Source organism: Eutrigla gurnardus, assembly GCF_963514095.1.
Source record: "Eutrigla gurnardus genome assembly, chromosome: 21".
Classification (NCBI taxonomy): Eukaryota; Metazoa; Chordata; class Actinopteri; order Perciformes; family Triglidae; genus Eutrigla; species Eutrigla gurnardus.
The window spans coordinates 19,847,131-19,866,870 of record NC_139932.1 but is presented as its reverse complement, the minus strand read 5'-3'; the positions used below and the strand labels follow the sequence as shown (position 1 = coordinate 19,866,870).

Sequence of the window (19,740 nt, the reverse complement as noted above, 5' to 3'; positions counted from 1 at the left end):
GAATCCTCTCCGGACCGGAAGTACATCTGAATCCTTTCCGGACAGGAAGTACATTTCCGTTAAATTATTATTATTTTAAATCGCATATTTTTCAAGGAGCCATTTCAATACGTATTTTTTTTTATACAAGCTCTAAATATTTGCACGTTTTGAAACAACCGTACAATTTATATCTAGCAGTTACCTAACGTATATCGATAACGTAACCGATACGTCACCTACGTAAACCGCCTTCACGTGGTATTGGATTTACGGTAAATACGAGTTGGACATCGCACATGAACGCGCCATCAAATCGCGATTATGAATGGAAATAATTCAGATTCAGTAGTGGCTGGTACATCATTCTTTATTTTTTAACAGTGCAGCAAGTATTATTCTGCTGGTGTACATACTTGTAATCTATGTACACATAACTTGATAGAACAGTGATTAATGGTTCTATACATAACAAATGGACTACAGTCAGCTAGCACGTGAATTATAGAATAAAAAAACATTTCCCCCAATTCGTCCCGACAACAAAGCACTTGAAGGCGACATTCTCGTAAATCCCACTTCGCTGGGAAGTAGGATCTTCGGACGAGCACGTGAAGGCAGCACACACATTGACTGAATATAATCAGCAGATATCAGTCCTTCATACCAATAATTACTAATATTACGTCTCAACGTGAGCATGTCTGTATATTTTAACTTGTTTTAATGTTTGGACAAATAAAAAGGTGGAGTTATTTCCACCCAGGACTCACTTCGGCTATGCAGATGCACATTTTTTGCAGGACCCCAGGGTGTTTTTAAATATCTTCAAATACTTTGTTCTTAAACACTTTAGTAAGTGCTTTTTCAAATTTGAATGCAAGCCAAATTGTTCCCCGGGTCTCCATTTGCAATTTTATTTGTCCCCAGTGAGAACAAATTCAATTGCATTCCACACACACTGCATCTAAAATGATAATCTGTTTCCAGCACACAAGGGAATTTCCTCTTGGGGACAATAAAGACTCGGGATAAAAAGGCCTGTAATAAGTCCAGACATTAAATTACTTGCCTACTAAATGAAAAGCTGGTCAAACCAGAGACAATAATAGTGTTAACAAGTAGCTCTCCTCCCGATATAGTAAAAATGTGAATAATCTGATGGTAATGACAATAAAGGAAACACAACAAAGAGATAAGTCGTGGAGATGTAATGGGTAGTGAAAATGTCTGGAGAAACATTGTCAAGCCACATAAACAACGATCTTAAACCAAACCTGAACCATCGTAAATGATCCCATTATAGAACCATTCCACTGTAGAGATTTCATAAGTGGTCCAAGATTATAAAAGAAAATACACTGGTCCTGAAAACATCTTACCACCTGTATTTCATTCAAAACCACCTAACACTGTATAAAGCAGCAGTGGCTGATGCAGTAAACTCTAAGGCACCTCCGACCTTCAGAGAATTTCAAATCTGAGCCCATCCTTGTAGTTCGATCTACATCATATTAGAACAAAACAACTGTTTAACTAAAATAGCCATGTCATCAAGCTTACTATGAAAACCTTTTTACAATTAAATACATAAAAAAATAAATTAACAAAACTATCTAGGAAATATAGAACATCTGAATGGCGTACATCGCCACCTTCCTGAGTGAACGTCACGTCTTCACGGGGTCACATAGTTTCAGCTGGAGCTGTGAGAAGAAGAAAAAAGGAAAAGCAAGAGACGATTCAATTTGAATCCCAGTCTAGAAGGTGAAAATGTACAGAAATCAGTTGTCACCGTGGTTACCTGTCGGCAGCATCCTGGTCGGCCTCAGCAGTGCAGTCGGCTTTGGATCCAGACGCTCGCAGTTTAGTGGGATCTACAAACAGGAATCAAGTTACGATCTGACCACACAAAAAAAAGATCTATTCTAAAAAAACAGAATCTGAAAACACGTGCGCTCGCCCACCTTGAATCCAGCGGATCTGCGTCGCCGGGCCGTAGCCCTGCTCATTCTTGGCAGCGATGCGGAAGACCACGGCTGGCCGGTTGGAGGCGGAGCAGTCGATCTGGGCGTTGACCAGGTGGCTGGAGCTGACCGAGCAGGACATCTTGGTGCCGCGGTAGATCCTGATGAAGGACATCTGACCCGGCCGCTCCGAGCTGGTAGACCGGCTCTTTTTCACCGCCATGTACATGGAATACTCCAAGATCCGGCCCGACGGGGAGGGGGGAGCCTCCCATGTGATGTGGACCGAATCGTTGGCCTGTGTAGAAAAGAAGTATTATATTTGTTATAACTCTTAGTTCATGTGTGTAACTGTTTCTCACTCTGAATATCATTGACACGGCACCTTGGCAATTTTGACAGCAGAGGGCGCTCCAGGGTAGCCGGGTTGGCAGGTCTTGAACTCGCTGACCGGGCTGAAGTCACCCTGGCCAAAGTAGTTAACACCTGCAACTCTGAACCTGTAGGTCAGACCTGGTGCCAGCTCCTGCTTCTCTCTGCCCTGGTAGTCCTGAGGCCCTGGAAGCTTTCTCTGAGGGGGAAGGGAAACATCAGGAAATACATCTTCACCGAGTCCCAATCAATACCTATTTAATGACAGTAAAAACATTTTTTCAGTCTTACCTCTTTAGTGTTTGGCGTCCGGCTGCTGATGGCTGCCGTCGCCTGGTCGCCGTCAGCAGGCAGAAAGTAGTGGCTGACCTCAGAGAAGAGGGTTTTGAACACACCGACGTCAAACCACACTGCTTCATCTGGGTTCTGCACAGGGAAAGAGTTTCTAGTCTTAGTTTAGACCACAACAAGGGAGAGCTAATGTTTACACTTTGTTCTACACACTACAGACATACTGTGACTATATTTTGAACATCGTTATTTATAAATGGGAACATATCAAGATATATATATATATCACATATTGCAGCATAGCCTTACAATATGAAGATATAATGTATAAATCATATCACCCAGCCATTCACCTGATGTGCATGGGCGTAGACATCTTTTGTCTGGTCGGCTGAAACCAGTTGTGTCTCTGTAAAAGCAAAGGAAAGCTCACAGTGAATTTCTCTTTACTTGAAGTGCTGCAGTGGTGTTTATCGCTGACATTAGAACTCATCACTACCTGTCTGACCCGAGCTGTTGACCTCCGTTGTTGAGGTCTCCAGTCCAGCACCTACAAACCAACACACATGCAGAGAGGTCAGATCGAAGTTCAAACATTGTGCTGGAAACACGAGCATCTTTTAGTGTCCCGAAAATCATTCAGCATTCAATCATTTGAAGAAGACTCACCACAGCGTTTTGTATCGTGGCCCTTCTCCGTCTCCCTCCCAGCACTCGTCCATCCTGGTGCTTTAATCTCTGCTGAGCTACTGGAGGCTTCTACTGTAGTTTCCTGCTCGACTGAAGCATCCTGCAATTCAGGGAGACAAATAAAATGTATTTATCAACCTCAAGCCAAAATGCAGTGAAATGTTAAATTTGAATTAAAACTGAATTCTAAATCAAAAGAATGATTGATTGTTAAGTCAGTCACATCTACCTGAGCTGATGCACTCCTTTCTTTATTAATGGCTCCTCCGGTTTGAGGTTGAAGATCTTGGACACCTGAGAAAGGAGAATTAGGCAAACTTCAGGGAAATGTCCTTATAGAGTCCCTCACCCTGATAAACATGTTGCTGTGTCCTGAGTTTCTCCTCTGAGCTGAATACGTGAACTCTCCATACCTGCAGAGTCTATAACCTTCGTGTCCAATCCATCTGTTCCGGCTGGATTGACTGGTTTGGCTGGTGGAGGTGCAGGCTGGAGCTGAAGGATGTAGCAGTCTGCTGCCGCTAGGGGGCGCCACGCCACATGGAGCAGACTGACTGTGGATTTGATGAGTAACACTGCCTCTGGTGCAGCGGGTCGATCTGAGGACAGAAAACTGATTTGTTCAACACCGACACAAGCTACCACTAAAGATAAAATAATACAGCTTCAGAGGCGAATCACTGAAAGTCTCCCGTAACACCTTGTTCTCACCTGTCTCCAGGTACCAGAGGTCCTTGCAGCAGACCTGGTAGTTCCAGCTCTTACGGTATCCGTCACGGCCGCTCCAGATGTAGAGCCTGGAGCCCACAGTGGCAGCACAGTGGCCGGCCCTGGCTCTGGGCCGACAGGCGTACAGATCGTCACTCTCGGGTCCCTGGCTCTGCAGCTGGGACTCAAAATCATCCTGCTGCTCTGGGCCCAGGTCCTGCCAGCTCATTGTGTCTGTGACAGGAAAACAGGGCAACAGTGAACTTGCTGAACTGATGCAGAAAAGCCCGTGGGCTGAATTAGAAACCAGATGCATCACAAGTTTCCTCAGAAGCAGTGGTGTAAAAAAAAAACAACAACCACATTTTGCCAAACCTGAAACAAATAAAGATGCTCGGTTGGGCTTCACCTTGCGTGAAAGATCAGATAAGAGTGTGTGTTTTTTTAGAAGAATGTCCTGACCTAAGTTGAGAACACTTAAGGAGTCGCTGCAGATCCAATCAGTTCCTAAAGTATCGGGTTCAGACTCTGGTACAGGAATCCAGCCACCAAAAACATACATCCTGCAAACAGAGAGGGCACACAGTTGTTGGGTCAGGGGTCACATAACAAACTAGACGTCTGCTTTTACAGTAGATATGACTCTGATAACGACAGATCTCTTACTTGTTACCGATGACACTGGCAGAGTGAAGGCTTCTGGGAAGTGGCGTTAAACCTCTAGTTGCAGGCATCGACCAAACCATAGTGTCTGATGAAAATATGAAATGAAGTATTTTAAAGAGCTGTTTCTCAGTTCATGCAAATAAACCTACTGCAGATTTGTATTAAATAAATGTTTCAATTTTGCTTTCTGAAATTTGTGGCTAGTCAATACTATCTGTCACAAAAATAAAAAGTCCCACCGAGGTCAAGCTGCCAGAGGTCGTCTAACCGGGATCCTTGCATCCCTCCAAAGATGTAGAGCTTCGGGGAGCCGAGGCCAGCGTAGGCCACCGCGGTGTGGGACTCCCGTGCCGAGGGGCCGCCCCCCTTCGTCTCTGGAATGCTCCAGCTTCTTGCCCCCGATAACGACTGCAGCTCCAGCTCATAGAAGTCACCCATGTATCTAAGAGGATTCAAAAAGTCAAACTCGTTAATGCAACTATCTTCATTATGGTTATATATCAAACTGGCTCAACTCCACGCTGGTTGGCTATAAGGTTTAATTCAATAAAAGTGTGGATTCAACACTAATTTAAAGGTTATAAATTATGTCATTGTGAAATGAATATCTTTGGGTTTTGCTATTTTTCTTCAGTTTTCATCAATTAAATTTATTACAATTACAAAATACAAATGGCAGACTAATCCTAATGACAATAAGTTGCTGCCCTCATTTAAACAAAAAAAAGAAAAAATATAAAAAAAAATATATAAAATATTAAAAAATATAAAAAATATCTGAAATTGTGTGAGAAAAGGAAATGAAGAGCTTTCCACTTTTGATTTTGAGCAGACTCTACATGAAACCTCTTTAAAAGAAAATCAGGATACCAACAAAAACACTACATGAAACACAGTAGGTTTTTATTATGGAAAATAAAGTGCTAAACTCTTAATTAACCGTTATGTGTATGTGTGTTGGCCCAGTACCTTGGTGTGTTGCCGTTGGGGTCTTCACTATCATTGGCCAGTCCTCCAAACAGGTAACACTTGTTACCCACAAGAGTGAGGCTGTGTCCGATCCGGGCGCAGGGAGGCAAGCCATTCCTGGGCGCTCTGGGCTTCAGCTTCTTCCACAGCCAGCGGCTCGCCTGAAGCCACACAGGACCCAGAGTCAAGATGTGAAAAATGTTCTCACTACAGACACAACCTGATTAAACCGTGGGAAGCCTTACCTGGAGTTCATAGAGGCTGTTGGTGTATTTCCCAAACTCAACCATGCCGCCGAACACCAGTATCCGGGTGCCTTCGCAGACGAAGCCATGGGCAGCACAGCCGGGTGGGATGTCGCCCCTCACCGCGGGCAGAAACCACTGCTTTGAGACTGGAAGGAAGGGGTCAGAGGTCAGCCATTGTATTGGGTAGCACATCATGATGAATGCTGCTGTTATGGCATTTAAACACCATATTTTGGAACAACAGAGCTAGTTTTACAGTAGAAAAGATGAATATGATCAAAAACACCACCTCGCCATTCGAACAGGGCCTTTAAATGCAAATAACAGTTAACTTTAAGGGCGTTTATTGCCCACCACAACGTCATTTGTACAGCAATTACGTCACACCAAAATGTACGACTCTCACTAAAGCTCTCACTAAAGCTACATTCAAGTCAGTTAACGCCACTCTGTCCGTTAACATAACGATTGACCTCGCGTGCTAACGTAACGAGTAACGTTAGCTTTACTGAAGCTAACCAGTTAGCTGAAGTTACGTTATCTAAATCAATCTATTTGACATTAACAACATACGTTATGTCGAAATTATGCTTAATGTATCGAGAAATGTTTAAATGAACATCAAATAAAAAGCTAGTCGCCTTTTTATGACCCCCTTGCGCATGCTAAAAACATTAGCCGCTAACCGGCTACCAACGTTAGCTCACCAGTGTTGTAAACATGGAGGTCCTCCGCTATCCCTTCGTTTCCGCCGCCGAACACGACGACCAGCTCCCGTATCGCCGCTGCTCGGTGTCCGTGTCGGGACCGCGGAATCACTCCCGTGACGGAATGAACTTTTCTCCATTGCGGCTCCTCCACGCCAGTGGTCATTTTTTCCCGTCGGGGGAGGGGGGGGGAGCCTGAAGTTTGGCGCTGTTGACGTTTCAAAGATGTGGGCGGGGCGAAGGGAGCCAACCGGAAGTTCAACCAGAGAGCGGGTTGGAACAGACGTCTCACTCTGTCTCGTTTACCGGGGCTAGTTTGCTAAATAAAAGGAAAATAAAGGAATAAAAGGAAAATAAAGACAATTATTTGTTGATTCTACTAAGTTACTTTGATGACGTCAACAAGGTTATCTCGGCTTCGGTTTGCATTAATGCACATTTATAAAGACAGTGTTAACAAATGGATATAAGATACTTTGACTAAAAGATGGGAGTAAAAGTGGAGATATCTCAGTCGCTGCATAGACTTTGACCCTACTGTTTTTTATTATCTGTCTCTTCTAAGTTTATGTGAGTGAATTGTTGCAGTAGCTATTTAAAGACACTCTGATCTGTCTGACTTACGTCCAGCACACACTCCATCTCAAACTGTGATTTCATTGTTACAACGTTTATCTATGTGAGTGTGATTAAAACACCCAATTCATTTATTTCTATGCACATTATTTTTTTCTTGTAACCAATATTCCTTCATTTGTCAGCTGAAGTCAGATGCTTCATTGGAAAGGCGATTATGCCCTTTTAGTTAAAATACAGTGGGACACATTTTTTTGATTCATCCAGGACAATAATTGTATTCTGTTAATTAGATATCGTTTTTGTATTCATAGTTTCCAGAACAGATTCAAACCTTGATTGTGCAACAAGCTGCATTATATCAACGGTTGGGCAACAATGTTGAGTTACTGAAAGTCCTGGACTTGACTGTGTGTGTGTGAGTGTGTATGTGGGTTGGGGTTGGGGTTAGTTAATTCATTTTTTTATTTCGGCTGTATCTCCAGAACGGAGCAGAGATGTGAAAATTGGTGTTATGGTTAGGGTTTGGGTTAAATCCTTTTTGTAGTTGTATAACTACTATTGCAAAGGCATTATAAAAAATGTCAGTATAACAATGATAGGCCTATTTCATTCTCATTTTCATTTGTTAGAATGCACCAGAATGTGGGAAATTGCATCTATTTAATTCCACACACACACACACACACACACACACACACACACACACACACACACACACACACACACACACATTTGAAATGCTGCTGACGCCCCTGTGTGCGTGCGGGGAACAGGAACAGGAACCCCTCCCGGTGAGCAGGAAGACGGTGACGTCAGTTGTCAGTTTGCTCAGCGCTGAGTGAGTCGGAATTACAATGTGTGTAATGTACCAATGGACCGCGCGCGCGCGTGTGTGCGCGTGTGTATGTGTGTGTGTGTGAGAGAGAGGGGGGGGGGAGAAATGAGTGTGTTTACCTGTAGGCTATTTAAGTGCGTGAATTAGGGTGTGTGTGTGTGTGTGTGTGTGTGTGTGTGTGTGTGTGTGTGTGTGTGTGTCTAAAAGAGAAAGTGTGTGAGAGCAGTTTAAAACAGGGGGTGTGTTTATGGCAAATACACGCACGCGCGTGTCTGTGTGTGCGCGTGTTTACACAGACGGGAATACTACGCCAAAGGAAGTGCGCCGGTTCTCCGTCTGCGCGTCCCGACTTCCTGCTCTGAGGCAGGAGAGAGAGAAAAGCTGCGGATCCGCTTTCAGACAGCAGCAGCATGGAGCCCCGACACAACACACACACACCGCTATAAGACACAAACACACACATCGCACACGGGCAGACTCGCAGAGGAACCGCGGCCGTCCACAGCAGGGTAAGAAGTTTCCTTCGACCTCCAACTTTACTTATAGATCGTATGTGGGCGCGTTCGTGCGTAACGGGGAGATAGAAAACGAACTTCGATCAGCTGTTGTCGTATTTACCGAAACCCGACGAGGTTCATGTGTTCATTGTCAACGTGAAAACCACATTGAAGCCACGCGTAAAGTATGAAACCCGGTGCGTAATGGGCGTTAAAGCTGTGCGTAAAAAAGGTGTGAAAGCCATGCGCGCTCATCTTTTGGCACAGTTACCCACATTTAGTTTGTTACACGGGGGGTTTAAACATTTAGTGAGCTGGCTACGGTGGAAAAATTAGCCGTGGCTCCTTTAAAAATCTAGTTGTAGACTTTCTGGTTTGTCTGGACCTCGCAGACTAATTGCCATGCGCTTCCGGATTGAAGCTGGCAGCAGACAACATCTTGAAAATGAGTCACTGGTGCAAAACAAAGAACCATTTGAGTTCCAGCAGAACCCCCACTCCCTCCCCATATACACGTATACACGCGCACACACACACACACATGCACGCGCACGGACACACACACCTCCAAAAATAAGAAATAAGTAGCCCAGAAAATAGATGGATTATTATGTGAGGCTTTTAGGGGTTTGGTTTGTTTCTGTCGGATTGAAAATGTTGAGTGTCCAAAGTACACACACACACACACACACACACACACACACACACACACACACACACACACACACACACACACACATTAGAGGAAAGAGAATGTTCACGTGTGGGTATCAGGTATAACTTGATAATTACACTTACAAAGAGTGACAAAGGGAACATGGACTGTGAAACCGTGGGTCAGTTCAAGACTGCTTTACTTTGAAATTCCATAAATCCATAATTTCCTGCCTCTTTGTTTCTCTCTTTGGTCCAGATTTGTTCAGAGTGAAAAGTTAGACATCAAACAGCGTCTGACACGAGGACGCAGATGCATTCTCCATATGTTGTTGTGGACCTGTGTGTGTGTGTGCTGAGAAGTTGCTCTTAAAAAGACAACTTCTGCATCCGCTGGTGCGTTAACAATAAGATCTCTAAACAAATACAGAAGCACAGGTGTGTGTGTGTGTGTGTGTGTGTGTGTGTGTGTGTGTGTGTGTGGGTGTGTGTGTTGGTGGGTCAGTGACAGGACGTCCTACCTCCCAGAGAAGGAAGGCCTTTCTCCGGGAAGACGCCCGTGGAGCTGAATGACAGGAAGTCCTCGTTTAGGCAGACAGACAGACAGCACTACCGTTCCCCCATCACTACACACACACACACACACACACACACTCACCCATGCAGGAAAAAGGAAGTGAGGATATGCGTTTGTGTGTGTTCATGGCGATGGGTCATTGTTCGCACCACATACATACACACACACACACGCACACACACACACACACTTTCCCCTCTCTGTTGGGTGACTTCCTGTTTGAAAGACAGAGAGAGAGAGAGAGAGAGAGAGAGAGATGTAAAATGTATTTTCATGTTGAATTCGTTCGAGGTCCTCGGCTCCAGTGTCTCTCCACTGCTGAGGCAGATGTGGTTGCCATGGGGATTTCTGATGCAACTGCAAAGTCTCCGCGATATTGTCATGGTTGCAAATTGAATCTGGTTCTAATTACATACGTGTTGTTTCTTTTGGTTTCGGCAGCGAGCAGTTTTGTGTTTCCTGCTAACGAAGCACCTTATAAACTACGTGCATTGAGAGTGAGAGGGAAAGAAGAGGAGACAGACAGACAGACAGACAGACAGACAGACAGACAGACAGACAGGAAGATGCTCACAGTCAGTGGTTTTCAGGTGAAACGCGCCGGTTAGACTCGTACTTCTGTCTTGGCAGAAGGTCACTGACCACATCCTTCTTTATCGCCATAGTAACATCAGAGCCAACCAACGCCTGTCTCTCTCTCTCTCTCTCTCTCTCACACACACACACACACACACACACACACACACACACACACACACAAACAGAAAGGTAAAATAACAGGAAGTACGGGGGCCGAAAGCAGATCTTTAAACGTGTAATGAGGGCCGCGAACTCAAAAGCGTCTCGATTTCGAGCAGAAAAACTGCTTCATCATTCATCAGATGGGTTAAATTAAAGGGGGAATGTTCCAACGTCTTACTCATCTGCACACACAACCTGCTCTTCCCAACATTCAGATGGGCTAAGGAGGTGAAGTAAGGAGGTGAAGTAAGGCCGAGCATCAGTTCATGTGTGTGAGATATAGATCACGGTGTTTTGTCGACAACGCGGCAGCACGGCAGGTCGAGCCTCTGGAGTTGTTTACATGTTTGTGGGCTCGGTGTCGGGACAGGGGATTCCCAGTCAGAGAGGACGGCTGCTGGCAGACTCGGTCAGCTCTGTTATGCTTGTGGCTTTTAGTGGAGTTTGCATCAGAGGAAGGATTGTGTTCCTCCTCCTCCTCCTCCTCCCAGCCCACCTACCCAACTTTATTTACTTCATTCTGTGGTGTTTGATGGCCAAAACACGCGAAGAATGTGTGCATCGTATGATTTATACGTAGTTGTTTCGTCTTCTTGTCTTACTGAGCTGCATGTTCTCCATCCATCCATCATCAATCACTGCTTATCCTGTTCAAACAAACACAACGGACATCTTTAAAATGATAAACGCTGCACTTATCAACAACGGATCTAAGAACATGTTCAATATCGACAAATCCACAGGTAATTATCAGCTAATTCTAGCTATTCTCCTCGACCGGTCTGCCACGTTATTGTTTTGGCTGAGTCTCACGGCTCTCATCAAACCAGCTGTGAAGCTCTGATAAAGTGGAGTAAAGAGTCAGATGTTTCCCACAGGATTTGGTGAATATTGGACTTTAAGGCCAGAAATCCCGACTCCAAAGGAACGCTAACATTTTGTTTACTGGACGTCTAAACGGAGAATTGTTCGCCTTGCTTTGTCCCCTGCAGATCGCCCCAGTGTCTCTGGCGTCGTCCCATCATGGAGAGCTCCATCACACTCTGGCAGTTCCTGCTGCAGCTGCTGATCGACCAAAGCCACAAACACCTCATCTGCTGGACGTCCAACGACGGCGAGTTCAAGCTGCTCAAGTCGGAGGAGGTGGCCAAGCTGTGGGGGCTCCGCAAGAACAAGACCAACATGAACTACGACAAGCTGAGCCGAGCCCTGCGCTACTACTACGACAAAGTAGGCAACACATATGTTTAAACCCTAATCTTAAAGCTTAAAAGTGGTTTGATTATGTGGTTTTATCTCCTTTGGGGTCAAATTGAAATCAATGCAGCAAAACTGTTGATGAATTGGTTTAAAATAGAGCGGCCCTCCTTTTTAGATGATTATACGAATAATTGGTCATTTTGGTCTTTATTGGATAATCCATTTTGAGGTTTTTCCCTGAATAACTTCTCTGGTCAACACAAGATTTAAAGTGGAGCGTTTGCTTGATCCTTTGTAGAGAAACTCAATGAAATCAGCTAATTGCTCTTAAAAATGAGTTAGTTGACTGAGGACAGCCCTCGCTCGAAGTAAGAACCTCCCTTCTTCTTCCTCTGCAGAACATCATCAAGAAGGTGATCGGCCAGAAGTTCGTCTACAAGTTCGTGTCGTTCCCGGAGATCCTGAAGATGGACCCGGCGGTGGTGGAGTCGGGCCGCAGCAGCGAGGAAAGCGGGGGTGCGACGTCGGAGCCCGAGGCCGACGACGACGACGGCTGTGGGAGAAACCAGTACCTCCGCTCCGGCTTGTACTCCTCCTTCTCCGTCAGCTCCCTGCAGCACTCCCTGGAGCCGCATCGGCCGATCAAGACGGAGCCCAGGTCTGATCTCCACGGCGACAGCTCCTCCGTCATCCGATTCGTGAACAACCGAGGCCACTCCTCCGTGCCCTCCACCCCGCCCCCGTCCTCCACCGAGACCTCCCACTCCTCCAGGCCGTCTCCTCGGCCCTCGGCCCGCTCCTCCTCCTGCTCCTCCACCCCGCCACAAAGCCCCGCCCCCACACTATGGAAGGGGCGGGGCCACAGCTCAGAGACTAATGAGTTTGAGCAGGGCGCTCAACCTCTAAACCTGTCATCTGGTCAGAGGGAGAGGGAGAGGTCACAGAGCACGCCGATGCCAGAGAGCAGGAGGTTCGCCAATAACGGGCCTTTGAAGAGCAGAAAACCCAAAGGCTTGGAAATATCCGCCTCCTCTCTCCTCCTGACAGGAAGTGACCTCGTCTCCATTGCTCTCAACAGCCCGGCGCTGCCTTCAGGCTCCCTCACCCCCGCCTTCCTCACCACACAGGTACAACATGACACAGCACATGCATTAACACCACGTCGCTCTTTAGGTAAATACAGGTGGGTTTTTAGGTGAGAGGGAATGAGAACGATGAATTTTCGGGGATGAAGAACGTTAAGCTTGTAGACGGGGAGGAGATGGAAAGAGGTGAGTGGAAAGAGGGGAGGAAGCCAGGGAGGGAGGAGGTTCATAAGTGAAGCCATATGTTCCCGAAGCTCCTGATTCCCTGGCAACAACACCCTGACCAAACCCGGACAGTTGACTACACTCGGATTTATCCGGACTAGCAACGAGTGTACAGTACGTGATCGGAGGGAAATCAAAGTTTACCCTTAAACTCATCACTAGCTGAGCTATTGGTATTCACAACCCCTTGTTAAAAAGCCCTGCAGGACAGAAGAAACCAGTTTAAGGTGGTCTTTGGCTGCAAAAAAAGGTTAATATTAAGCATCACTACAAGAAAGATTGAAGCAGAATCTTTAAAAAGAACAAAATTGAGTGTCGTGATAGAAGTCTTCCCAGAAAGAGAAACCAGAACCCTTAGTCAGATTCGAAGAGACAGAAGAAAAATAGATGTCATGAATTGTGTATGAGCGGAGCTTCCTGACCCGCGTGGACTCAAGTCCGCCAAGTCCGGTCTGTCTGGCAGACGTGAGTTCACTAGAGGGCAGACTAGACTCCGGAGGTCTGGGGGTGAGACCCAAGCACAGACTAGCAACGGCTCTCCGGGCTCATCGCCAGAATAAACACCAACATTTCCATCGCGGTGTATTTTATCCTACATTTCATTTTGAGCTTCTTTTTTCCTCAAATGTAGACTCCGTCTGGTCTGCTGCTCACTCCCAGTCCTCTACTCTCCAATATCCACTTCTGGTCCGGCCTGAGTCCAGTGGGACCCCTCAGCCCTGCACAACTGCAAAGCCATGGCCCCCTCTTTCAGGTACACACACACACACACACACACACACACACACACACACACACACACACAATGCCATGAAGTCATCCTCACCCTGACCTCAGCCCTAATTCAAAGTGAGCCTACGGAAGTTATGAAAAATTAAACAACACGTCCTTCCTCTTACGAACAAAAAGGAGAATTAAAAACACGCTCGCTACCGAGTTCACGCTCTTTTGCCGCTACGACCATATATGGTCTTGTAACGTTAGCAAGCCGATGCGTGTTGTTGTGTAACCAATGTTACGTGACGTCAGTTTGCTGACCCTGACTTGTATCGGAAGGCAGGAAAACACACAAATTCAATAACACTCAGCTTTCTATTTTGATGGATAATTATGTGATTAAGAGTTTTCTGTATCAGCCTTTCAGAGAAAACACTGTCTGCCTGTAAAGTATCTCTATTTACAGCAAACCCCTCCCTCGTAACGACAGGATCTACAGTCATCTCACACCGCAGATTTACCTCGACTGTTGTTCTCACACAGATGTGTGTGTGTGTGTGCGAGTGTGTGTGAGTGTGTGTGTGTGATTCACTGTGTGCCAGGGTTTCAAAATAAGCCACAGATGTTTCCGTTCTGGTGTGGACAAGAAGAGGGGGCAACTTCCTGTTGGTTGGGGGGGGGGCTGGTTTCTAACTTTGGTGACACCTAATGGTTGTATAAAAATCTGTTGTTTCTGCCATCATAATAATATTGAAGATTCTATAATCACATAATCAATAGCTGCTTCACAGTTAATACTTAATGACATTGACATTTATTAAAATTCCATTTCTTTTTTAAGGAGTGTGTCTTATCTTACCACTCCGCTCCATCGCCTCTTCAGTTTTTTGGCTACAAAAGTGTTGGAATAAAAAAAGTCGTTACACACATCCCTCTCGTATTATGTGGTTGAAGAGGTTTTTCCCCCCGTCTCCCTGCAGTTCCCCACACTGCTGAACGGACACATCCCCATGCCGTTTCCCAGCATGGACGCTCCCTCTCCTCTGCTGCTCTCCGGCTCCTACAAGTCCTGATGCCAGCCCCGCCAGAGTGAACCGGATCCAAAAAAACAGCCTTTAGACTCTGACAAGGAACCACGGAGGAGTCGGACTTCCTCTGATCTGAAAACGGTTCCTTTTTGCATTTATCACATGAAGAACCAGCAGTTCGACTCCTCGTGTTCTTCATGTTCGGTCCTTCTTTCCCTGGAGGTCAGACCTCGTCGCCTTTCTCATCTCATCCCCCTCGGTGTAAAACTTCAAGTTTGACCGGCTGGTTGCAATTTCATGAATGTTATTCCTATTTTTTCCCCCTTTTTTCCCCCCTCCTGCCATGACTCACGTTAATATCCACACCACTGACTCAAACAATGGAGATCCGGGTGATTATGAGATAACAAGAATCACAGATGCCTCATGTGATAAACTCAAATGAAAAATACTTGAGACCACTCTCATGTTTGTCAGCTTTATGTGAAACTACAGCCGCAAGACGGTTAGCTTAGCTTAGCATAAAGACAGCAAACATGAAAAACCAAATGTGACGAAATCTAGCAGCTAAAACAAACAGAAGATATCATCTTTAGCTCTTTTTTTTAGCTTCACAGCTGTTTCAGGTCTGTATGCTAAGCTAGCTGCTACATTTACCTGACAGAGTGGCATCAATCATCTCATTCTTTTACATGTAATCATAAAATGGGACCATAAATGTATTATTGCATTGATTATTAAATGCTAAACAAGTATTTGCTCAACAGGCCAGTAACCCGACGTAATGACAGATAGCAAATAGTGCTACGCTTCATTTAAATGGACCAAATCTTCCAAAAGAACACTTTAGGCTCTCGTTTATCAACATTCTGGGGATGTGAAGACGTAAGATGATGATTTTAAAGTTATTTTGTCTGGATCTAGATTGTTTGAGCACGGATGAATCCCTCCCCGACTCCTAGCAGAGCACCTGCTAGTCAGCGCTGCGCTAAAATGCTGCAGAAGTCTTCATTTTGGCTTCTGTATTGCTTCGACTTGACGCTGTGAACTTGTTTTTAATCTGTATAGTGTCATGCTTCTTCTTTTTTTTTAATGCACTGTACCTTTGTCAGCCTTGTACCAGCTGTGCCTTCAATATTGTAAGACTCGTGTAAATGTATTAAGCTTTTTAAAACCAGGTTTTAATAGACATTCCAGGTCAAATTTGCACAAAAGCTTTTATTTTGTAAAATTGCTCCTGGTTATTTTTTTATAAAATGAATTAATGGAAATGTATTCTCAGTGATTTGATTGTATTTTGTTGAGAGAATTTTTTTTTTTTTGTTGAATAAAATGAATTACTTTTCAGATTTAATTGATTCATTTGAGTTAGTAACACACACACACACTCAATAAACGACTGCTGCACAGGAGGTTTTATGAAACAGATTAAATTTACTTTTCGATGGTTATGAGAAATAAATAGTTCCAGTAAAAAGAGTCACACACCAACTGTTCACCGGCGGCTCAGTGTTTCAGAGAGGTCGAATTCACAACACAGCAGGCCTTCCATGCATCACACACACACACACACACACACACACACACACACACACACACACACACACACACACACACACACACACACACACACACACACACACACACACACACACACACACACGTTCAGACATCAAGGTTTACAGTTTTACAATGATAAACCTTTAGCCCGTTGAAGAAATCTCCTTTTGTGCATGCCTCTGCGGTTCATGTAACACCGTTTGCGGTTAACAGTGGAAGAATCCTGCAGTCTCGTGTTTCACTACGGCGACGTGTGCAGCAAATGAAAGACTTATTTTTAAGTGTCCAAACACGCTGATAAAGTTCACGTGAAATACAATAAGAGGAGAAAAAAAGAAGAAAAAAAACCTTTCCTCATTCTACCTGGGGAGTAATCAGGGGGCAATGCCTCCAGGATGTCTACCATTAATATAATGACTTTCTTCCTGTGAGCACAATGATTGTTACATGATTTGAAATGTAAATCGTTAACAGCGTCTTTCATCTGCATTTCCTTCTGTTGTGACGTTTGTGGTGAGCTTTAATTGATCAAATTATGAGCTCATAAATAATAATGTAATCCACTTTGAAAGGAATAGAATGTTTTAGTGACTGCTGGAATGATGAGTGGCTTTACAGGATGATGACACTATTGGCTGCAAACGGCATTAAAGCTATTGTTTGTTACATCGATGCTCTCGGGTATTAATTAGTTCACCAAGCATTAGTTACTCTAGAGCTGCTCAAATCCTTTAAATCTCAGCAGACAATCAAATGTGACATTTTCATATAGATGTTGAACAAAACAGGAAAATCTCCTTCAGATCGTCTCACACGTTCAACCTGTGACGTTCGATGCATTCCTGGTGTTTTTCAGTGCAGAAGCACGACTTCTTTTTGCTACTGAGTGTAGAAATCACTCTCTGCCTTTTCCTTGATAGGTTCCTCCCTTTGATTTTTAACTGCTGACGGTAAAATTAGATGTTTACCACCAAACTGTTAAAGGAGTAGTTCGACATTTTGGGAAATAGGCCTATTTGCATATGTAGCTAGCGGCTGTTTAGGTTAGCTTAGCATAAAAGTAGAGACAGGGAGTCTTAAAGTTACTAAATATCCCGACCAGCACCTCTGAAGCTCACTATTCAACGTGTCGTTGAATTCGTACAGAAACCGTGTAACCCCCCCCCCCCCCCCTACAAAACTACAACTTAACTTGTTTAACTCAAAATAAAGTGTTAATTTGTGAGTTTTAGAGGTGTTGGTAGGCAGATTCTATACCTTTGCCAGACTAGCCCTGATTTTAGCCTTTGTGCTAAGCTAAGCTAACAGGCTCCTGGTGCTAGCTTCATATTTACTGTACGGAAACTCTTGCAAGAAAGCTAAATAAGTTAATTGCCCAAAATATCAAAGGTTCCTTGAAAGCACTTCTTTTTTTTGTTGCAGTCACACAGCTGCTGGAAATCTGTGGACAGGAAGTGAACACACCTGCGTTGGTCCACTGAAATACTAGACAATGAGACTTCACTGCATGAAGTGAACTAACCAGGAATACAAAGCAGACACTTTGAACGTGTGTTCTGTGATCTTCCATGCATTTAAAAGTGAGACTTCTCAACCGGCTTCAACTGTAGCATCACTGTCAGAAACAACACAGCGGGAAGTTAAATCTAACATTTCAATTTGAAATCTCTTCTTTTTTTTTATATACTTGTGTACAAATGCTGGAGAGCAGTGGCCCGACGCCAAGTGGAAAACAACCATTTCTCGCTTTTGAAGACCCCCCCCCCCCCCTCCGAAAAACATGCCACACTGACACTGTTGTTTCACAAGGAGAGGTCAAAGGTCACAGACACAGAGGACACATCTTAATACTGTTGGGTAAACTTGGCCGTGTCGAGGCACCGGTCCCTGATTCCGAAAAATAAAACCCCACATTGAAGTGCAAGTTAAAAACAGAGACTGCAGTGAGATCTCAATGCAGAGCGAGAATGTGTAGCTTGTATTTGCATTAAAAAAAAAGCACTGAAATCCTGGCAGTTTTTTGAGGGGTTTTAGGGAAGGCTTGCTGGCTTCCTGTGGGACGTCACGTGACTTCCTGTTCGGCTCCAGTATCCCTCCTCTTTCATCCGTGCTTTTCGCTCGTCTTGCCAACTGTTTGCCCCCCCCCCCCTCCCCCCTCCAACCTCCTCAGGTTTGGTCCCATTGCTGAGCCAGAATGGTCTAAAAGAACAAAAGGTTGGTTTCCAAGCTGGTTCTCCCAGTTTTGGTTGGACTCCGTGTGCTTCTTCAACCCTCAACTTATAACTGTAAACGCGCTCCATCTCCTGCTTTCTGACCCTCGCTGTTAAACCCCCCCGAGGGCAGCAGGGCCTCAACCCAAATGTTTTGGAAAAATGACGACAAGGAATCCACAGGAAACGCCCCCCCTCACCTAGACCATCTAGCATCCCAGTCTTTCTAAACCTGGAATCATTGTAGAGTCACGGAAGCTCGAAGAAGAACAAAACATAAACTCCAAATATATATAGATATAGATGTTAATAAAAAACAAAGAAAATCTGAAGAAACTGAAGCGTTCGGTCTCCAAGCACGACAACAAGAACAACAACTTGGATCACAGCGTCGACATCAACATCAGTGGGATTCTAACTCAAACGAAGCCGGAGAATCAGGAGTAAAACGACAGTAACCGTTCTGACTGCTCAACTGTGCATGGCGTCTCGAGTTCACATCGTGTAAACACACACACACACACACACGCATGCACACACACGGTGTGTTAAATACAGACAGTAGTAGTTTAGCAGCAAAAAATTCAACCTTACCCCCCCCAATAAATAAACACAGTCTCCTAATAGATTCAACCCAGAGTCACTCGCCCAGAGGGGTGTGTGTGTGTGTGTGTGTGTGTGTTTATGTGTGTGTGCAGGTAAGCAGGTAAGGGGGGGGTGGGCTCATGCGAGAGGTTGGTGGGAAGTGATGATGGACAGTTGCGCAGTCGACCATCGTCTTCATCGTCTCTCAAGACATTAGAAGAGCATGCTCTGCCTCCTGTTGATCTTGCCGTTGCCTGGAAGAAAAGCAAAAATTCTAAAATACCCATCATGCCTTTACGTTGCTAATGCTAAATGCTAGACATGAACACATGATCACAGCTAGGTGTTGAAGTAGCGGCTGCTTTCTGGTCTGGTGGACTCTAAATGGACCTGTCAATCAGCATTAAGCCCCGCCCCCTAAAGCATCCCCTGCTTTCTGGTCTGGTGGACTCTAAATTGACCTGTCAATCAGCATTAAGCCCCGCCCCCTAAAGCATCCCCTGCTTTCTGGTCTGGTGGACTCTAAATGGACCTGTCAATCAGCATTAAGCCCCGCCCCCTAAAGCATCCCCTGCTTTCTGGTCTGGTGGACTCTAAATGGACCATAATGTACTAAATGAACATCATGCTGGATTGAAGAAGACTTGAAA

General features: G+C 44.9%; 3 protein-coding genes across 4 annotated transcripts in view; 1 reads left to right on the top strand and 2 right to left on the bottom strand.

The window, feature by feature from the left end:
* Nucleotides 1–342: 342 nt before the first annotated feature.
* Nucleotides 343–6,780, bottom strand: hcfc2 (host cell factor C2). The gene is made up of 17 exons (XM_084038986.1): nucleotides 6,598–6,780; nucleotides 5,888–6,036; nucleotides 5,643–5,803; nucleotides 4,913–5,115; nucleotides 4,674–4,758; nucleotides 4,470–4,570; nucleotides 4,011–4,241; nucleotides 3,713–3,898; nucleotides 3,529–3,593; nucleotides 3,279–3,399; nucleotides 3,109–3,159; nucleotides 2,963–3,018; nucleotides 2,610–2,744; nucleotides 2,332–2,517; nucleotides 1,947–2,244; nucleotides 1,784–1,856; nucleotides 343–1,685 (listed from the first exon to the last, which is right to left on the bottom strand). The coding sequence occupies exons 1-17, from the start codon at nucleotides 6,761–6,763 to the stop codon at nucleotides 1,676–1,678; spliced, it is 2,277 nt and encodes a 758-aa protein (XP_083895112.1). The 5' UTR covers nucleotides 6,764–6,780; the 3' UTR covers nucleotides 343–1,675.
* Nucleotides 6,781–8,260: 1,480 nt separating this feature from the next.
* elk3 (ETS transcription factor ELK3) lies at nucleotides 8,261–16,089 on the top strand. Its single transcript, XM_084039242.1, has 5 exons — nucleotides 8,261–8,520; nucleotides 11,473–11,710; nucleotides 12,079–12,807; nucleotides 13,622–13,744; nucleotides 14,688–16,089. Exons 2-5 carry the CDS (start codon nucleotides 11,504–11,506, stop codon nucleotides 14,778–14,780), a joined length of 1,152 nt encoding a protein of 383 aa, XP_083895368.1. The 5' UTR covers nucleotides 8,261–8,520; nucleotides 11,473–11,503; the 3' UTR covers nucleotides 14,781–16,089.
* cdk17 (cyclin dependent kinase 17) overlaps nucleotides 15,352–19,740 on the bottom strand; it is a 34,693-nt gene continuing 30,304 nt past the window's right edge. The window contains exon 17 of one of the 2 annotated variants that reach the window (XM_084039238.1): nucleotides 15,352–19,344. In XM_084039238.1, coding sequence (XP_083895364.1) covers nucleotides 19,304–19,344 — 41 coding nt within the window. In that variant the 3' untranslated portion in view covers nucleotides 15,352–19,303. The remainder of the gene's footprint in view (nucleotides 19,345–19,740) is intronic. The other variant, XM_084039239.1, reaches the window with a different exon arrangement.